The 14060-nt window shown below is 35.5% G+C and overlaps 1 protein-coding gene across 1 annotated transcript in view; it reads left to right on the top strand.

The window, feature by feature from the left end:
• The window catches only part of IFT88 (intraflagellar transport 88), a 40254-nt gene that overhangs the window by 24442 nt on the left and 1752 nt on the right, over window positions 1-14060 (top strand). The window contains exons 17-26 of the mRNA XM_070943919.1: window positions 232-318; window positions 1286-1472; window positions 2335-2443; window positions 2590-2740; window positions 4951-5066; window positions 6939-6991; window positions 7095-7160; window positions 8435-8541; window positions 9863-9923; window positions 11700-11801. Coding sequence (XP_070800020.1) covers window positions 232-318; window positions 1286-1472; window positions 2335-2443; window positions 2590-2740; window positions 4951-5066; window positions 6939-6991; window positions 7095-7160; window positions 8435-8541; window positions 9863-9923; window positions 11700-11801 — 1039 coding nt within the window. The remainder of the gene's footprint in view (window positions 1-231; window positions 319-1285; window positions 1473-2334; window positions 2444-2589; window positions 2741-4950; window positions 5067-6938; window positions 6992-7094; window positions 7161-8434; window positions 8542-9862; window positions 9924-11699; window positions 11802-14060) is intronic.

Below are 14060 nucleotides of genomic sequence, written 5' to 3'. Positions count from 1 at the left end.
GGCAGTTCTAGCATCAGTATATAAATTGATCCTGAAATAGACTGGAAGATCATGCAGGTGCTGTAGAGTTTGGAATCAATTATTGTCAACATCTACTAGTTCAAAACAGGAGTTTCACTAACTGAAGTTTTAGAACAATTTTCAGAAGCAGCTCATGCTTCTGCAACTATCCAGTAGAGTTGAGTAGTTTTTTTATATTGAGAGTAATTTCACTTTTGTAATTATTTCTAGGCTGTTGACACTTTAAAGATGTTTGAAAAAAAGGATAGCAGAGTTAAAAGTGCAGCTGCAACAAATCTTTCTTTTCTATACTTTTTGGTGAGTAAATAAAGATTTTTTTTAAAAAAATGATTTAAGTCTGAGGATATGGAGCTTCTCTGGATTTTCTCATATGGTTACTTTTAAATATAGTCAGTAGTTTTAAGAACAAATAACCACAGAGTATATTTTATTAATTGTTGAAGTTAATTATCTTGAAATTGTTTACTTCAAGTGAAATGTGCTTCTTTTCTTAAAGATAACAGTTCAAAGTTCAAGTAGGCTAATCTTCTTTCCTAAGTAACAGAGCAGTGAGTTCAGTGGTACATGTTGACATCAGTTGGTTTCTTCTAAGTGACATAGATTCTAGGCCACAGGTTATCCATTTCTGCCACAGCAACTTTCCAAGATGTATTATTTAATAGGTGCTTAACATGGATTAGAATGATACCCTTTTGGCAACTTTGAAATTCCCTTGCTTTACGACCGCCTGGATCTTTGGGGAAATCATCAGCAAAATATATGCAAGATATAAAGTTAAACTATTGATAATGGAAACAGGATTGATTAAATATCTTTTCTCCTAATATTTAATTGGTCAGTGAAAGGCAACATTGATTGGCTCATGGATTCTCAGAGGAAAGAAGCAATGAAGAGAACCATGGGTCATATTCAAACTAATTCTGAGGAACCGGGAGTAGAAATACTTCTGGTAGTCAAATGTCTGAAGAAAAAGATAACTGAACTGGATTCATTAAATTCGTAAGAATTTGATCTGTTTAAAACCATGCCAGCAAAATATTTAGAAAGTAGATATACTATTGTATCACTTAACCAATGGGTTATAATCTTAATAGGTACTAAAATCTAATGGTGGTGTATGGTTTTAATAAAAACCTTGGGCTAGAAACAACACTTAACAAATGTATATCTGTATTCCTGTATATCAGGAATCAAAATATATTTTTAAATGGTCAATTTCCAAACCATCAGCAACCAGATAAGATACTTTCTTTGTTTAATTTAGGAAAATGAGATCACACAAGCAAGCAATTATGCAGATTTAGCCGTAAATTCTGACAGATACAATCCAGCTGCTCTGACAAATAAAGGAAACACCATTTTCATAAATGGAGATTATGAGAAGGCAGCAGAGTTTTATAAGGAAGCCTTAAGGAATGATTCATCATGCACCGAAGCGCTTTATAATATTGGTAAGTCACGAGTCAATTTGGATTGCAATTTGAGATGATTGGAACTAGTTATGAGTCAATTTGGATGGCGATATGAGATGATTGGAACTCTGGATAAGAATGTGTCATTTTTAAAACTGGAAATTAAGAGCTAGTTGGAGGGAGTTCCACAAGTTAAGAGCTAATTGGGGGGGTCCACAGTCGGAGGGCCAAGATGGTAAGTTCAAGTGCAGACAGAAGCTACCCCTCTGAAGGAATGTAGCTGCCCTCGGTAGGCAGCTCTTTCAGCCAGCACACAGAGTTGAGAGGGACTTCTCTCAACAGGCGCCAGCAGCAGTTTACAACCTTCCCTGCCTGCTTCCCCACCGACTTTCTGGGGAAGCCAGCAGAGAAAATCGCAAATGACAATTACACGATTGCCGGGTGCTTGGCAAGTGCTGACCACTGGGGTATATGGTGGGCCATAAAGCTCTTTTTCTGAGGCTGTCATAATTCCAGACTGCCATTAAACGAAGAGTCATAAGTGGACGATTACTTGCATGTCATTTTGAAATTATTGTGGTTTATTATAGATGCCTTAGATAAAATCAAAGAGTTTTGAAGACCCATGATTATCCCATTTTGGCATTGTGAGGGAGTGGGAATAAAGCAAAGCAATAGAAGCTCCCAGGACACTTTTATCCACAATTTCTAATTAGTGCCATAAGATGCCAAAGCTGCAGGCTAAGCTCCGTATCAGAGTTTTGTCACCGTTTATTATTAAAAAGATTCCCAAAACGGATAACCTTCGAGCATGTGTGAAATTGCATTTAGTTACATCATGGAAAATGATGTACCTCACTTTATTTCTATTTTTCATAACAAATATGATCTCTTTTTGCAGGTTTATCATACAAAAAGCTAAATAGACTAGATGAAGCATTGGATTCTTTTCTGAAGCTTCATGCAATTCTTCGAAATAGTGCCCAAGTTCTTTTCCAAATTGCAAGCATGTATCTTTTCAACAAATCCAATGTTTAACACTATAGATATTCAGCGTCCTGTGGCTCTCAACTGTAGCACAGCAGGTGCGCATCTAAACCTTGCAAGGGTATGAATAAAGTCCTCATAAGATATTCCTTAACTGACAATATTTCAGATATGAATTAATGGAGGACCCTAGTCAGGCCATTGAGTGGCTTATGCAACTTATTAGTGTTGTTCCCACGGACTCACACGCATTGGCAAAGCTTGGGGAACTCTATGACAGTGAAGGCGACAAGTCTCAAGCTTTTCAATATTATTATGAGGTAGGTGTTTTAAAAATTACATTTCTGTATCAGCTTTCATCTTGCACCTTATCTGGGGCTTAATGGAATTAAAATCTGGTGCGTCTGAGGGTCATTATTAAGGAAGGGTAATTTGTTGTTTTTTCTTATATACAATAGGCATATTATGTAAGTGAAAATAAGTTTAATTTGATACTTTTAAGATGGCAAAGAAGTAAACATTCTGATGAATAAAAATAATTCTAATCTAAATACATTTTTATTGGTCAAGAATATGGACTTCATAGTGAAAACATTTTATTAAGTAATACAACACTTAAATTTGATTTTTAACCTCATTCTTCACATGGAAAAATCCTCATACAGGATTAAATAGATTGATTTCCCTTATACACATATTGTCATTCACCATGGTAATATGAAAGATTTTTTTGGAAAATTTGAGATAATCTATATTAAGAGATCAAGAGAAATAGAGTGCTCCCCTTATGAATATTCCTGGAGTTTATGTCTAAAGGGCATTGGGTTGGGGAAGACTAATAAATCCATCACTACCATAGAACCAGAGATTTATTTTAAAAAATGCTGATAATTTAGTACTATTAAGCCTCTCCAATTGTTAATCAGATCTAAGCGATTTAAAATCCTGCCATGTTTAAATAGGATTCAAATAACTAAGAAATAGCACTAGATAAATAACAATATCCACAAGTTTAATACAATAATAGTAAAACATTCCAATGTCATATTCCTATATCCTACATTACTCATACATAAGAGGAACCTCTCTTAATTCATCTGTACCTCTGTTTTAAAAAAATATTATTTTCCTAAACCCCAATAATATTGGAGCAAGTTGAGTTCCCAGGGGAATGCAGTTTCAGAGAATAGGGCCACATTTAGAATTCCTGTCTCCAAAAACTTCGTAGATAACATTCTTTAACAAAGGGAACAATTAATACAGTTAACTTGGTTTTGGTGACATGTGCAGATTGGAAAAGGTATAGCTAATCCATCACCTCCAGAGCCATCCACAATTGCTGTCTGATTATATGTGTCATATCTGAATTGGGCTTGTCTAAATACAAATACTTCAATTATAGAACATTCACCTAAAATTCAATATAATTTTATTACATTTGCTAGTAAATTATCCTCCTTGCTTTGATGTGCGGCTTCTTTATATAACACACAAAGATCCCTTGAATCATATTCTGACTATAGCCTTGCCCTGGCAACCGACATTTTGAATTGTTTACAGAGAGAGTAAGAGGTGATGGGATGATCACTTTATATAATTTTTCTCTTCAGGACTCATGTTTTCCAATGCATGAAATGGCCACCATGTTTAGCTACCATAGGCTATCAGAGCTCTTTTCCTATATTGTCAATAGATTTATGATACATATAAATTTTACAATTGGGTCATAATTATTAAGCTATATAATTTGCTTACCCAAAATAAATTAGTTTTGGCTACTGTATAGATTCAAAGGAAACACATCATACATTGTAATTGTAATACACTGTAACAAATGTCATATACTGTATTTTATTACAGTATTATTGACCAGTAAAAATCATAATTTGAGGGAGTGATTCCTTACTTCATTTTTAAAATGCTTGAAAATGAAATATGCAAGAAATAAACAATTTTTTAAATCAAATGTTGTGATTTTTCTCTTAATTGCAAATGGATACATTCTCTTTAAGGGATGTGGTAGCTTAGTGGCTAAGACGCTGAGCTTGTCGATTGAAAGGTTGGCAGTTCAGCGGTTCGAATCCCTAGTGTCGTGTAATTGAGTGAGCTCCCGTTACTTGTCCCAGTTTCTGCCAACCTAGCAGTTCGAAAGCACGTAAAAAATGCAAGTAGAAAAATAGGGACCACCTTTGGTGGGAAGATAACAGCGTTCCATGCGCCTTTGGTGTTTAGTCATGCCGGCCATATGACCACGGAGACATCTTCAGACAGCGCTGGCTCTTCGGTTTTGAAACGGAGATGAGCACCGCCCCCTAGAGTTGGGAACGACTAGCACATATGCGCGAGGAGAACTTTTACCTTTACCTTCTCTTTAGTGATTAATGAATGTATTAGTACACTACTTTTATACATATATGTACTATGTATTTTCAGTAGCTGGAGAATTACACATAAATGTGTAATGTATTTTAGAAATGAAATAAACCTTATCACTAATTTTACATTTCTTTCAATCCTTTTATTTTCTTAGTCCTATCGGTATTTCCCTTCAAACATTGAGGTCATAGAATGGCTTGGAGCCTATTACATTGACACACAATTTTGTGAAAAAGCCATTCACTACTTTGAAAGAGCAGCACTTATTCAGTAAGTAATCACAACACTTGTATGTTGAGAGTCATTTCACTTCTACAGGCATTTTCTGCAATATTGTTATCACTGACATAAATTAGATATAGAAAATTGGGTGATTTTTCAAGAATTATTTTCAGTGTTTCTTTGATGCTTTTAAAATAGTTATGCTATGATTTAACTTTAAAAAAAAATCAAGTAACTCTTCAAGAAATTAGAAGGATGAATTATTCTGGATTACAGTTTTCTAGATCTTTTCTGATATAAAGAGGTCGATATCCTTAAACTATTCCGGTTTAGCCAAGAATACATATAATATTTTGACTAGATTCTACTGGGTTTACTTGATAAACGTTAAAAACTTTAGTGGTGACAATAAAAATGACAAAGGAATAGCTGAAAACATTCTATCTGAGCCAGGAGATTAGACAGATAGGTAGGTAGGTAGGTAGGTAGGTGGATAGAGGGAGGGAGGCAGGCAGGCAGGCAGGCAGGCAGACAGACAGACAGACATGCTTTCTTCTTAAAGAATGTTGAGGTGGGATATAATTCTTTGAAACAACTATTTTCTAAAAACATTGCTTTTATAGAACCCAATAGCTATGATAGATTTTAAAGTTTACTTCCAGTTTCCTCAATTTAAATATAAACTCTTTTGAAATAATACCATATTAGTGCTTCTCATGAATTGGGTAGTAGAGTTTGTTGATGGATCCCATTGTTTGTATTCATGCATCATATGAACCCAATTTTTTTCAGGTATTGTCTGTGGTATAAACCAGCGGCAACCACTGAAACAAAATCAAACAAATCAGAACTATTTCATAAACATTATTTTTTTATGAGAAAGATTTAGAATTGAATGGTATAATCCTGATTTCAATAGAATCTCAGTTCATGAAAGTATTAAGAATTTAACAGAAATAAATTCAACAGGACTAAACCATTTTCCTTTTATTGTTATGCTATTAAAAGATGGAATCATCTTTTAAATGAAGCCTAGTAAGAATTTCATAATATATCAAAAAACATTTTATGATTATATCTTGGTAATTCAGGAAAAATACTTTCTCATTCACTAGTCTTTTAGGAAATGACCAATAGAAAAGTACTTATTTCTTAATGAATGTAGATCAATAGAGGTACTTACAGAAACTTGAAGCTTTGTTGAGTATTTCAAAATCAATAGTCATGGATAAATAGAAAAGATTTTAATTTTAAAATTACAAAAAGAAGGCAATATAATAACCTTGGCCTCTAACTGTGCTTCAAATAAGTTGTGCTCCCCTTGGTATGTTACACTGAGCATTAAATGTATAATCTCAATAATGATCTCCCCTGTTCTAGAAATCAGCTTTCTGGGAAATAGGTTTCTGCTTTAAATTTTAAAATCAGTGGTTATATGCCAAACATAACTCACAGCATCTCTCGGTAGGGCCTGCGGGAAAATGGGCTTCAGAATTTCTCTGAGGCAACGTAATAATATAAATTATGTGAATGTATGGTTTGACTTAAGAAGCAAAAACTGTGTGATGCTGAGATAATATAACCATCTAATAATTCATATGCATGTGCTTTCTGCTCTCCAGATGAAGGAGTTGAAACACATATGTTCCTGTTAGCTGGACCAAGTAGTGTTGAAAATGGTTGGAGTTCATCCATCCAGAATAGAGTACGATCTTCAGTGCTGTTCTTTTCAGATTACAAATTGGCAATGAAACTTACTTCAGATGCATATTTTTACCTTCCCTTAGAGAGAAAGAAATCATTAGTTTGTCCAAGAAAATATTCACACTGAGCAGTTCCATTTTGATTAATTTCATCCATATCCTAGATATTTAAGGAAAGTTTTTCAGTTTCATTGCACTGTGATATGTGTACTTACAGGCCAACCCAAGTGAAATGGCAATTGATGGTTGCCAGCTGCTATAGAAGAAGTGGTAAGTGTCCATACCTATTGCATTTTAGTTTAAATAGTTTTCCCTGTCTATAATTTAGCCTATCTGCCTGAGCTTGTTTCCTTCTTTATTTACTGGCTAATAGGTAACTATCAAAAAGCTCTGGATACCTACAAGACAATTCATAGAAGGTTTCCAGATAATGCTGAATGTAAGTAATTTATCTAATATAATGCTCACTGCATTTTATAGTATTTATAGCATTTCTCACTTTTTTGCTGGATTATTTCATGCACAAATATTTGCCTTATTACTTAGGGGCAGTCCTAGTCAGTCTAAAGCAGGGCTGTCAAACTCCCAGTCATGCGCTGGCCATGCCCATGCCCAGTTTAACGAAGGGGAAAAAAGTCCCAATACATCACATGATGTCGCCATGAACAAGAAATTTCCTGACAGTTACAACAATTAGTCAGTGGAATGACTTGCCTCCAACACTGGAGTATTTTAAGAAGAAACTGGACAACCACTTGTCTGACATGGTATAGGGTTTCCTGCAGTGGTGGGTTGCAGTGGTTCTATAGAACTGGTAGTAAAACCGGTGGGAGGCTCCACCCACTGAGCCTGACGTCACCAGAAGTGATCTGCGCATGCACAGAAGCTTCTGCGCATGCATGGAAGCAAGGCATGCGAGCGAAGCGCGCGAGTGACCCCATTACGAACCGGTAGTAAAGGTAAGTAGAATCCATCCCTGGTTTCCTGCTTAAGCAAGGGGTTGGACTAGAAGGCCTCCAAGGTCCCTTCCAATTCTGTTATATGGCAGGGCATCAAATGTGATAGAGAGCAAAATGAGATTGATGGAATCTCGATTGCACAAAGTAGATTCTTATGAGACTTCATAAATGTCTGTCAGGCACAGGTACTCTCTAGAAGTACATTCTGATGTATGGTGTACGAAGTAAGTGCTATAATATTTAATAGGCATTACTACCTAATAAATTTATGATGATAGATTATCTAATTAAAAGTGACTTTTAAAACTCTTTAGTCTATTCAATTTAAAAACTATCCCTCTTATTATTCAGTATTTATTATAGAAGTATGAGAGTTTGGTAAAAGACATGCACTCTTTTATTAACAAAAACAAAAAGAGGTTTCGTAGGCAGGATTCTAATAACTCCTGTTGTCTAAGAATTCAAATGTGGTGCTATGAAATCTAGCCAATTTAATGCCACAATGAAATATTGTCCATTCAATTACTTCCTTGTTGGCAAGCTAGCATTGTCAAGGGGCTGCCAGCCTTCTTGACCAGCAAAACTTCCATCTATAACTGCAGAGATGAAGGAGTGAAAGGAATCTGCTCCTTTACAGAAAAAGTTTCCCGATCCATATTGTGTTGTGTTGTGTTGTATTGCTGCACCTGTGAATGCATTTTTTACTCCCATTCAGTTTTGCTATGATCTTAATATTGTGTATATTATACTCTAGGTTTACGGTTCTTGGTTCGACTCTGCACAGATATGGGAATGAAAGAAATGCAAGAATATGCAACAAAGCTTAAAAGAGTAGAAAAATTGAAAGAACTAAGGGAACAGGTATAAGTCATTTTTAAAAGCACAGGTTACTTAAATGCTCTTAAGAATACAATCTGATTTTATTATGTTACACCCTTAGACTTTCTAATAATATAATTCTACCAAAATAGCTTTTGAGTGCTACAGCACATAATGGTAAAAACTTCTTTATGTCAACTGTGATTTTCAGATCTTGATACTCTCTGATTTTCTCCCATTCTTTATCTTTTATTCTACTGTCTCCCATCTGAATTATCCACGCTTTCTTCTTTTCAATCACAGTTATGTATCAACATGTTATTAGCTTGAAATAAAAAATTCCACCATATTTAAACCTGCTCATTTTCAACAACTACTTCAACTCTATGTTGCCACTAATGTTTCATTACGGGCACAAGTTAATTTTTACCTTTTTAATGACAGTGTGACATAGTTGTTTTTAATTTGTATAATCATCTTGCATAAACTGGAATATATGATCTGCCTTTTCTTCTGTTTTTTTGCACAATTCGCATTTTGAATCATCTGATGATTTTTTAAAATTCTTAATTGCATTAGTTCAAATAGCTTGCTCTTCTATAATAATAAATAAATGCAGATCAATAAAATTTTTAAAGAAATTACTGAAGCTTTTTCTGCATGCCCCTAGATGTTCCTATTGCTAAAACAGGATTAATGGTCCATCACTCCAATAAAATCATGCATTTATTAATTCAGCAAATGAGATCTGTTAAATAAAGGCAATTTTCAATCTCTCATCACTTTTTCAAGCCACAGGAGTTGCATTATTAATGTTTAAGGCTCACAATCCAAGAAGTTCAGAGAAATATATTACATTTTGAGAAGTATGTAGTAAGCTAGACAAATGTATATGTATTTGTCCTCCCAATCAATCCTTTCTTAGCCTTAAAACTTAGTAAGTAGTCTCAGGAAGAATTGTGAGGTATAATTTGTATAAAAGAAGGGTCTACGACAACTCGCTGCAGGACAACTTGCCACAGGACAATTCAATAGTTCAATTTAATTATTTAAAATAATTTTAAAAATATTTTAATTTTTGTAATTCAATTTGTCCCTCCTTTGGCATACTTTCTTTAATGATTCCATTCCACCATTTCTTCGATATTAGTGTAACTCTTGTCCCGCAGTTAGTTGTCTCATGGCAAGTTGGCCATGGCGAATTGTCTATAGTGAATTGGCTGCAACAGGTTGGTTGTGGTAAGTTGGTTGCGGCAAGCTGGCCAAAGTGAGTTGTCTGTGGCAAGTTGTCCCATTCTGGTAAAAGAATGCTGTAATAATTATTGATATTAAACAGTAATTCTGTCTTTTTTATCATTTGTAGCGTGTCAGGTCTGGCAGAAATGGCAGCGCCCGTGCCCGCAGAGAAGGGAGTGCTGGAGGTGGTGAGTACTTTTCTAATTAAGATTAGGATTAGAATTAGGGTGAACTATTTTTGCAATGTCTCAATTTAGTTTATCTCTGTTCCTCATCTTGCAGATCTGTCAGGTTTGCTTTATTAAATTTGGTAGATTTTTTTCAACTGCGACGCACAAATTTGTTACATGCTTTCATGCACAATCCACTACACATACACAATTTGCCTACTACAGTACATATTTTTTACATTTTTATAAGTATTTGGTCTAACACAAATGCCATGGCATCACGCATTGCTTTAGAACAGAGGTGTCAAACTCAAGGCCTGGGGGCTGGTGCGGGCCAGCCCGGGGGGGTGCTTAGATCTGGCCTGCATGTGGTCCTCCTAAGCTTTGTTTTTGCTGGCAGAGGGTTGCAGGAGGCCATCCCAACCAAAAATGGAACTTCCAAGGGCCGTGTGTGGCCCCCCTGAACTCTGTTTTTGCTGGCAGAGGGTTGCAGGAGGCTGTTGCAGCCGAAAACGGAGCTCAGGAGCCTGTTTTCACTGGCAGAGCATTTGGGCCAGCATAGGCGCTCCCCAACATGAGTGACATCATGTTGATCATGCCCACCCTGGCCACATCCACCCTGGCCCCCCGAGGTCAAACACAACCCTGATGTGGCCCTCAATGAAATCAAGTTTGACACCCATGCTTTAGAACCTGGGACAAATTTCAAAAGTTGTTTGTTATGTAACTTTTTAAAGAACAGATGTTCTGTATTCTCTCTCTTTGGCATGCTATACTGCATAATGTTTTTAATTCAGACCATGAAACATTGTCATAGAAATTTGAGTGCTATTAAGGTATATTCTCTTAAAGCAATGATTCCCAAACTTTTTTCTTTATTATCCAAAACTGCTTATCAGAAAGTCCTTTTTACCCAATATAGGTAAAACAGTTTAAATCAATTTAAATGTCCTTGTTGTGATTGGGTAATGGATTCCTGTGTCAAAGAAAAACCATTTTTTATCAATTTTAGGTAATTTACACAGGTTTGGGAAACACTGCTTGAAAGAGACAGGAAGAATAAATGATTGACTAGAAAATTTTATGCCAAATGTTTTATTTTTTTCTGAGCAACATTCCATAAAACCCAGCAGAGAACTAAAACATCAAAATGAAAGAATCATATGTTTAAACTCGGATCTCTAAAATATATGGAAACAATCAATGTGAGCAGTCATTCAAATAAAATTCAGTCTCAGCAAAACTAAAATGCAGGTAGTTAATTTGCAATTTAGCAACTTGTTAAGCAAATGAAAATAAACAGTGCTTCTCTGTTAAAGAACAGAAACATGCACCTTATGGAAGTGTGTAATTTCAGTAAGAAACATACTTTCATGAAAATATTTGCTCCAAGAGAACCAGGTTTAAGGAAGCCTCTTAAGGTCTACAGGGAATGGTAGGGAAGAACCTATGAAATGTCATAACTAACAAACTAACAAATTATAAGATTCCCGATGATTCTGATTCAGATAGAAAAAAAAGTAGCCTTCCTTGGAGGAGAAGAACGTGACATCATGTGCTATGCCATTGGTATTTATTAGATTTATATCTTGCCTTTGTGGCAAATTATATTATGACATGCGTTATTTACCTTATTGTGCCTTGGTGGCATATTGTGGGTACAAGTTGTAGTTAGGAACGTTGATTATGAGCCAGGAGGGCATGTGGAATGCTCTAACTTTCATATTTCATACAGACTTTGTTTGTGCTACGTTCACCTAAAATCATATTGAACATTATTCTTTCTTATGTCAGAACCTGGTAGCACAACAATTAAAGGAGAACGTCTGAGTGCGAAATTGAAATCTTTGCCAGGAACAAATGAGCCATATGAAAGTAGTGTTAATAAAGAAATAGGTAAGTGTGTGCCTAATTATTTACTTTCACAGAATTGGTCAGATGCACAGAGAAGCCCAAAATTTAACGCTTTACGTCATTGGCATAAGTAAGGTTTTATAGTGGGAGAAAAGGGGAACTATTACTCTTTAAGCAAATGTTTATATGAGAAAAATAGTTTATAAAACTACCATGTGGACTTTTTCCAGTATGCAAAATATATCATCATTGCTGAACTAGAAGAAATAAAAAGTGGAATTAAAACTGCCTGTCAGCTTAAAAGTGATATCAAAGGGACATCATTAGCATATCTGGGAAGAAACATCAACCTAGATATTCCGGCGATGACACTTTGGTATCCAGAAGTAAGAAAGACTTATGGAGTCTTCTGTTAATTGTGAAAAAAATGCTAAAATAAGATTATTCTTCACTTGTTTTGTAAAAAAAACCTTAGGTTATGACAAATGCAATGCAAGTAGAGACATTGACATAGTAACAGATATCTTTGTAGGCTCAAAAATTTACAGGGACAGTGACTAGTCATAAAAAAGGTACGTTACTTCATTATGTTTGATATATCTAACCAACATGTGAAGAAATATCAGAAATGGGATATGTTTTTTTTTTTTTTTAATTTGATTTATATGCCGCCCTTCTCCGGAGACTCAGGGCGGCTTACAATGCACTAAGCAATAGCTTTCATTCTTTTGTATATTTATACAAAGTCAGCTTATTGCCCCCACAACTGGGTCCTCAATTTACCTACCTTAGAAAGGATGGAAGGCTGAGTCAACCTTGAGCCTTGGCGAGATTTGAACCTGCAGTAATTGCAGGCAGCTGTTTTTAATAACAGGGTGCTTTAAACCACTGTACTACCAAGGCTCTTGTTTTCCCAGTTATTAATGCTAAAGTCTTGCATGAAAGCCAGACCATCAGAAAGGTTGAAGAAAAGTCAATGCCTTTGAAGCATGTTGCTAGAGAAAATTGTTGAGAATACTTTGGACTTCAGTAGCAGTACTTATATACTGCTCCATAGTGCTTTACAGCACTCTCTGAGCGGTTTACAATGTCAGTCTATTGCCCCCAACAATCTGGATCGTCATTTTACCGACCTTCAGAAGTATGGAAGGGTGAGTCAACCTCAAGTCCTGTCAGGATTGAACTCCAGACTGTAGGCAGAGTTAGCCTGCAATACTGCATTCTTACCACTGCGCCACCAGTGCTTATAATGGACTACAAGAAGAGTATATTATTCAATTCTAAATGAAATAAAACAGGCTGCTCAGTGAGAGTGCTGATAATGTAGCTTAAATATGTAGCATATATAATATGAATCCTTGGAGAAGAACTCAGTGCTTGGAAGGATAAAGACAATTGAAAAAGAGTGACATAAGATAAAGTCACTAGTTACTGTTACTGGGTACGATCTTATACCGGTAAATAATCCTGGCAAAATAATGTCCATTGAAACACAAAGAAGCTCCTGATTGACTGAACAGTCACATCAAAGTATAATTCACTTATATAATCAATGTAGCTTTATGAAATTCAATAGCATCATGTATAAAGTGTACTTCAGTAATAGCCTGCATGTACATTCTGCAAACCTGTAGAATGCAAAGTGAGCTGTATAAAATGTTTCTTCTGTTTATATATTAACTTAGAACACCAGTAGTGAAATTTTCTCTTTGCAAACGGTAACGCTCCTAGAGCGTTTCCTATGGAAATGAAACTAAGTTGTAGGATAAATTGAAATTAAATACATTGATGATATGCCCACTAAAAATAATTCATGGTGATTTATTTACAGTGGTATCTCGGTACTCATCATTAACTGGTTCCGGGAGGCACGATAAGTACCAAATATGATGAGTATCGAAACAAATTTTTCCCATAAGGAGTAATGTAATGAGTCACAAGGCAGCTGACACAGACAAGTTCTAGCTTGTGCATTGAGTACCAAACAAGCGATGAGTACTGGGACAAAAAGTTTTCATCAAAATGCGTTGAGTACCAAATTTGATGAGTTTCAAAGCATTGAAAGTGGTTTACAGGAAATGTTTTCCAGAGATTGAATATATGAAAATAATGAGAAATTATAGGCCATGTTTTCCCTGAAGCCTGTACCCAACTTCATGTATTTCCTGCAATAATTCTTGTTTTTGTTAAAGTTACAAAGAATGGCTTCAGGGGTTACATTAAATTTCCACTTGCCAGAAACACTCAGATGACTTATTCTGTCTATTGGCTGGTAGAAAGTAGAGTTGGAAATTGAAGTTG

This window comes from Pituophis catenifer, unplaced genomic scaffold (assembly GCF_029215685.1).
Source record: "Pituophis catenifer annectens isolate HBS135680 unplaced genomic scaffold, rPitCat1.0.hap2 SCAF_4, whole genome shotgun sequence".
In the NCBI taxonomy this organism is placed as follows: Eukaryota; Metazoa; Chordata; class Lepidosauria; order Squamata; family Colubridae; genus Pituophis; species Pituophis catenifer.
The sequence above is the reverse complement of the archived record's forward strand: the minus strand, read 5'-3'. Positions and strand labels throughout refer to the sequence as shown.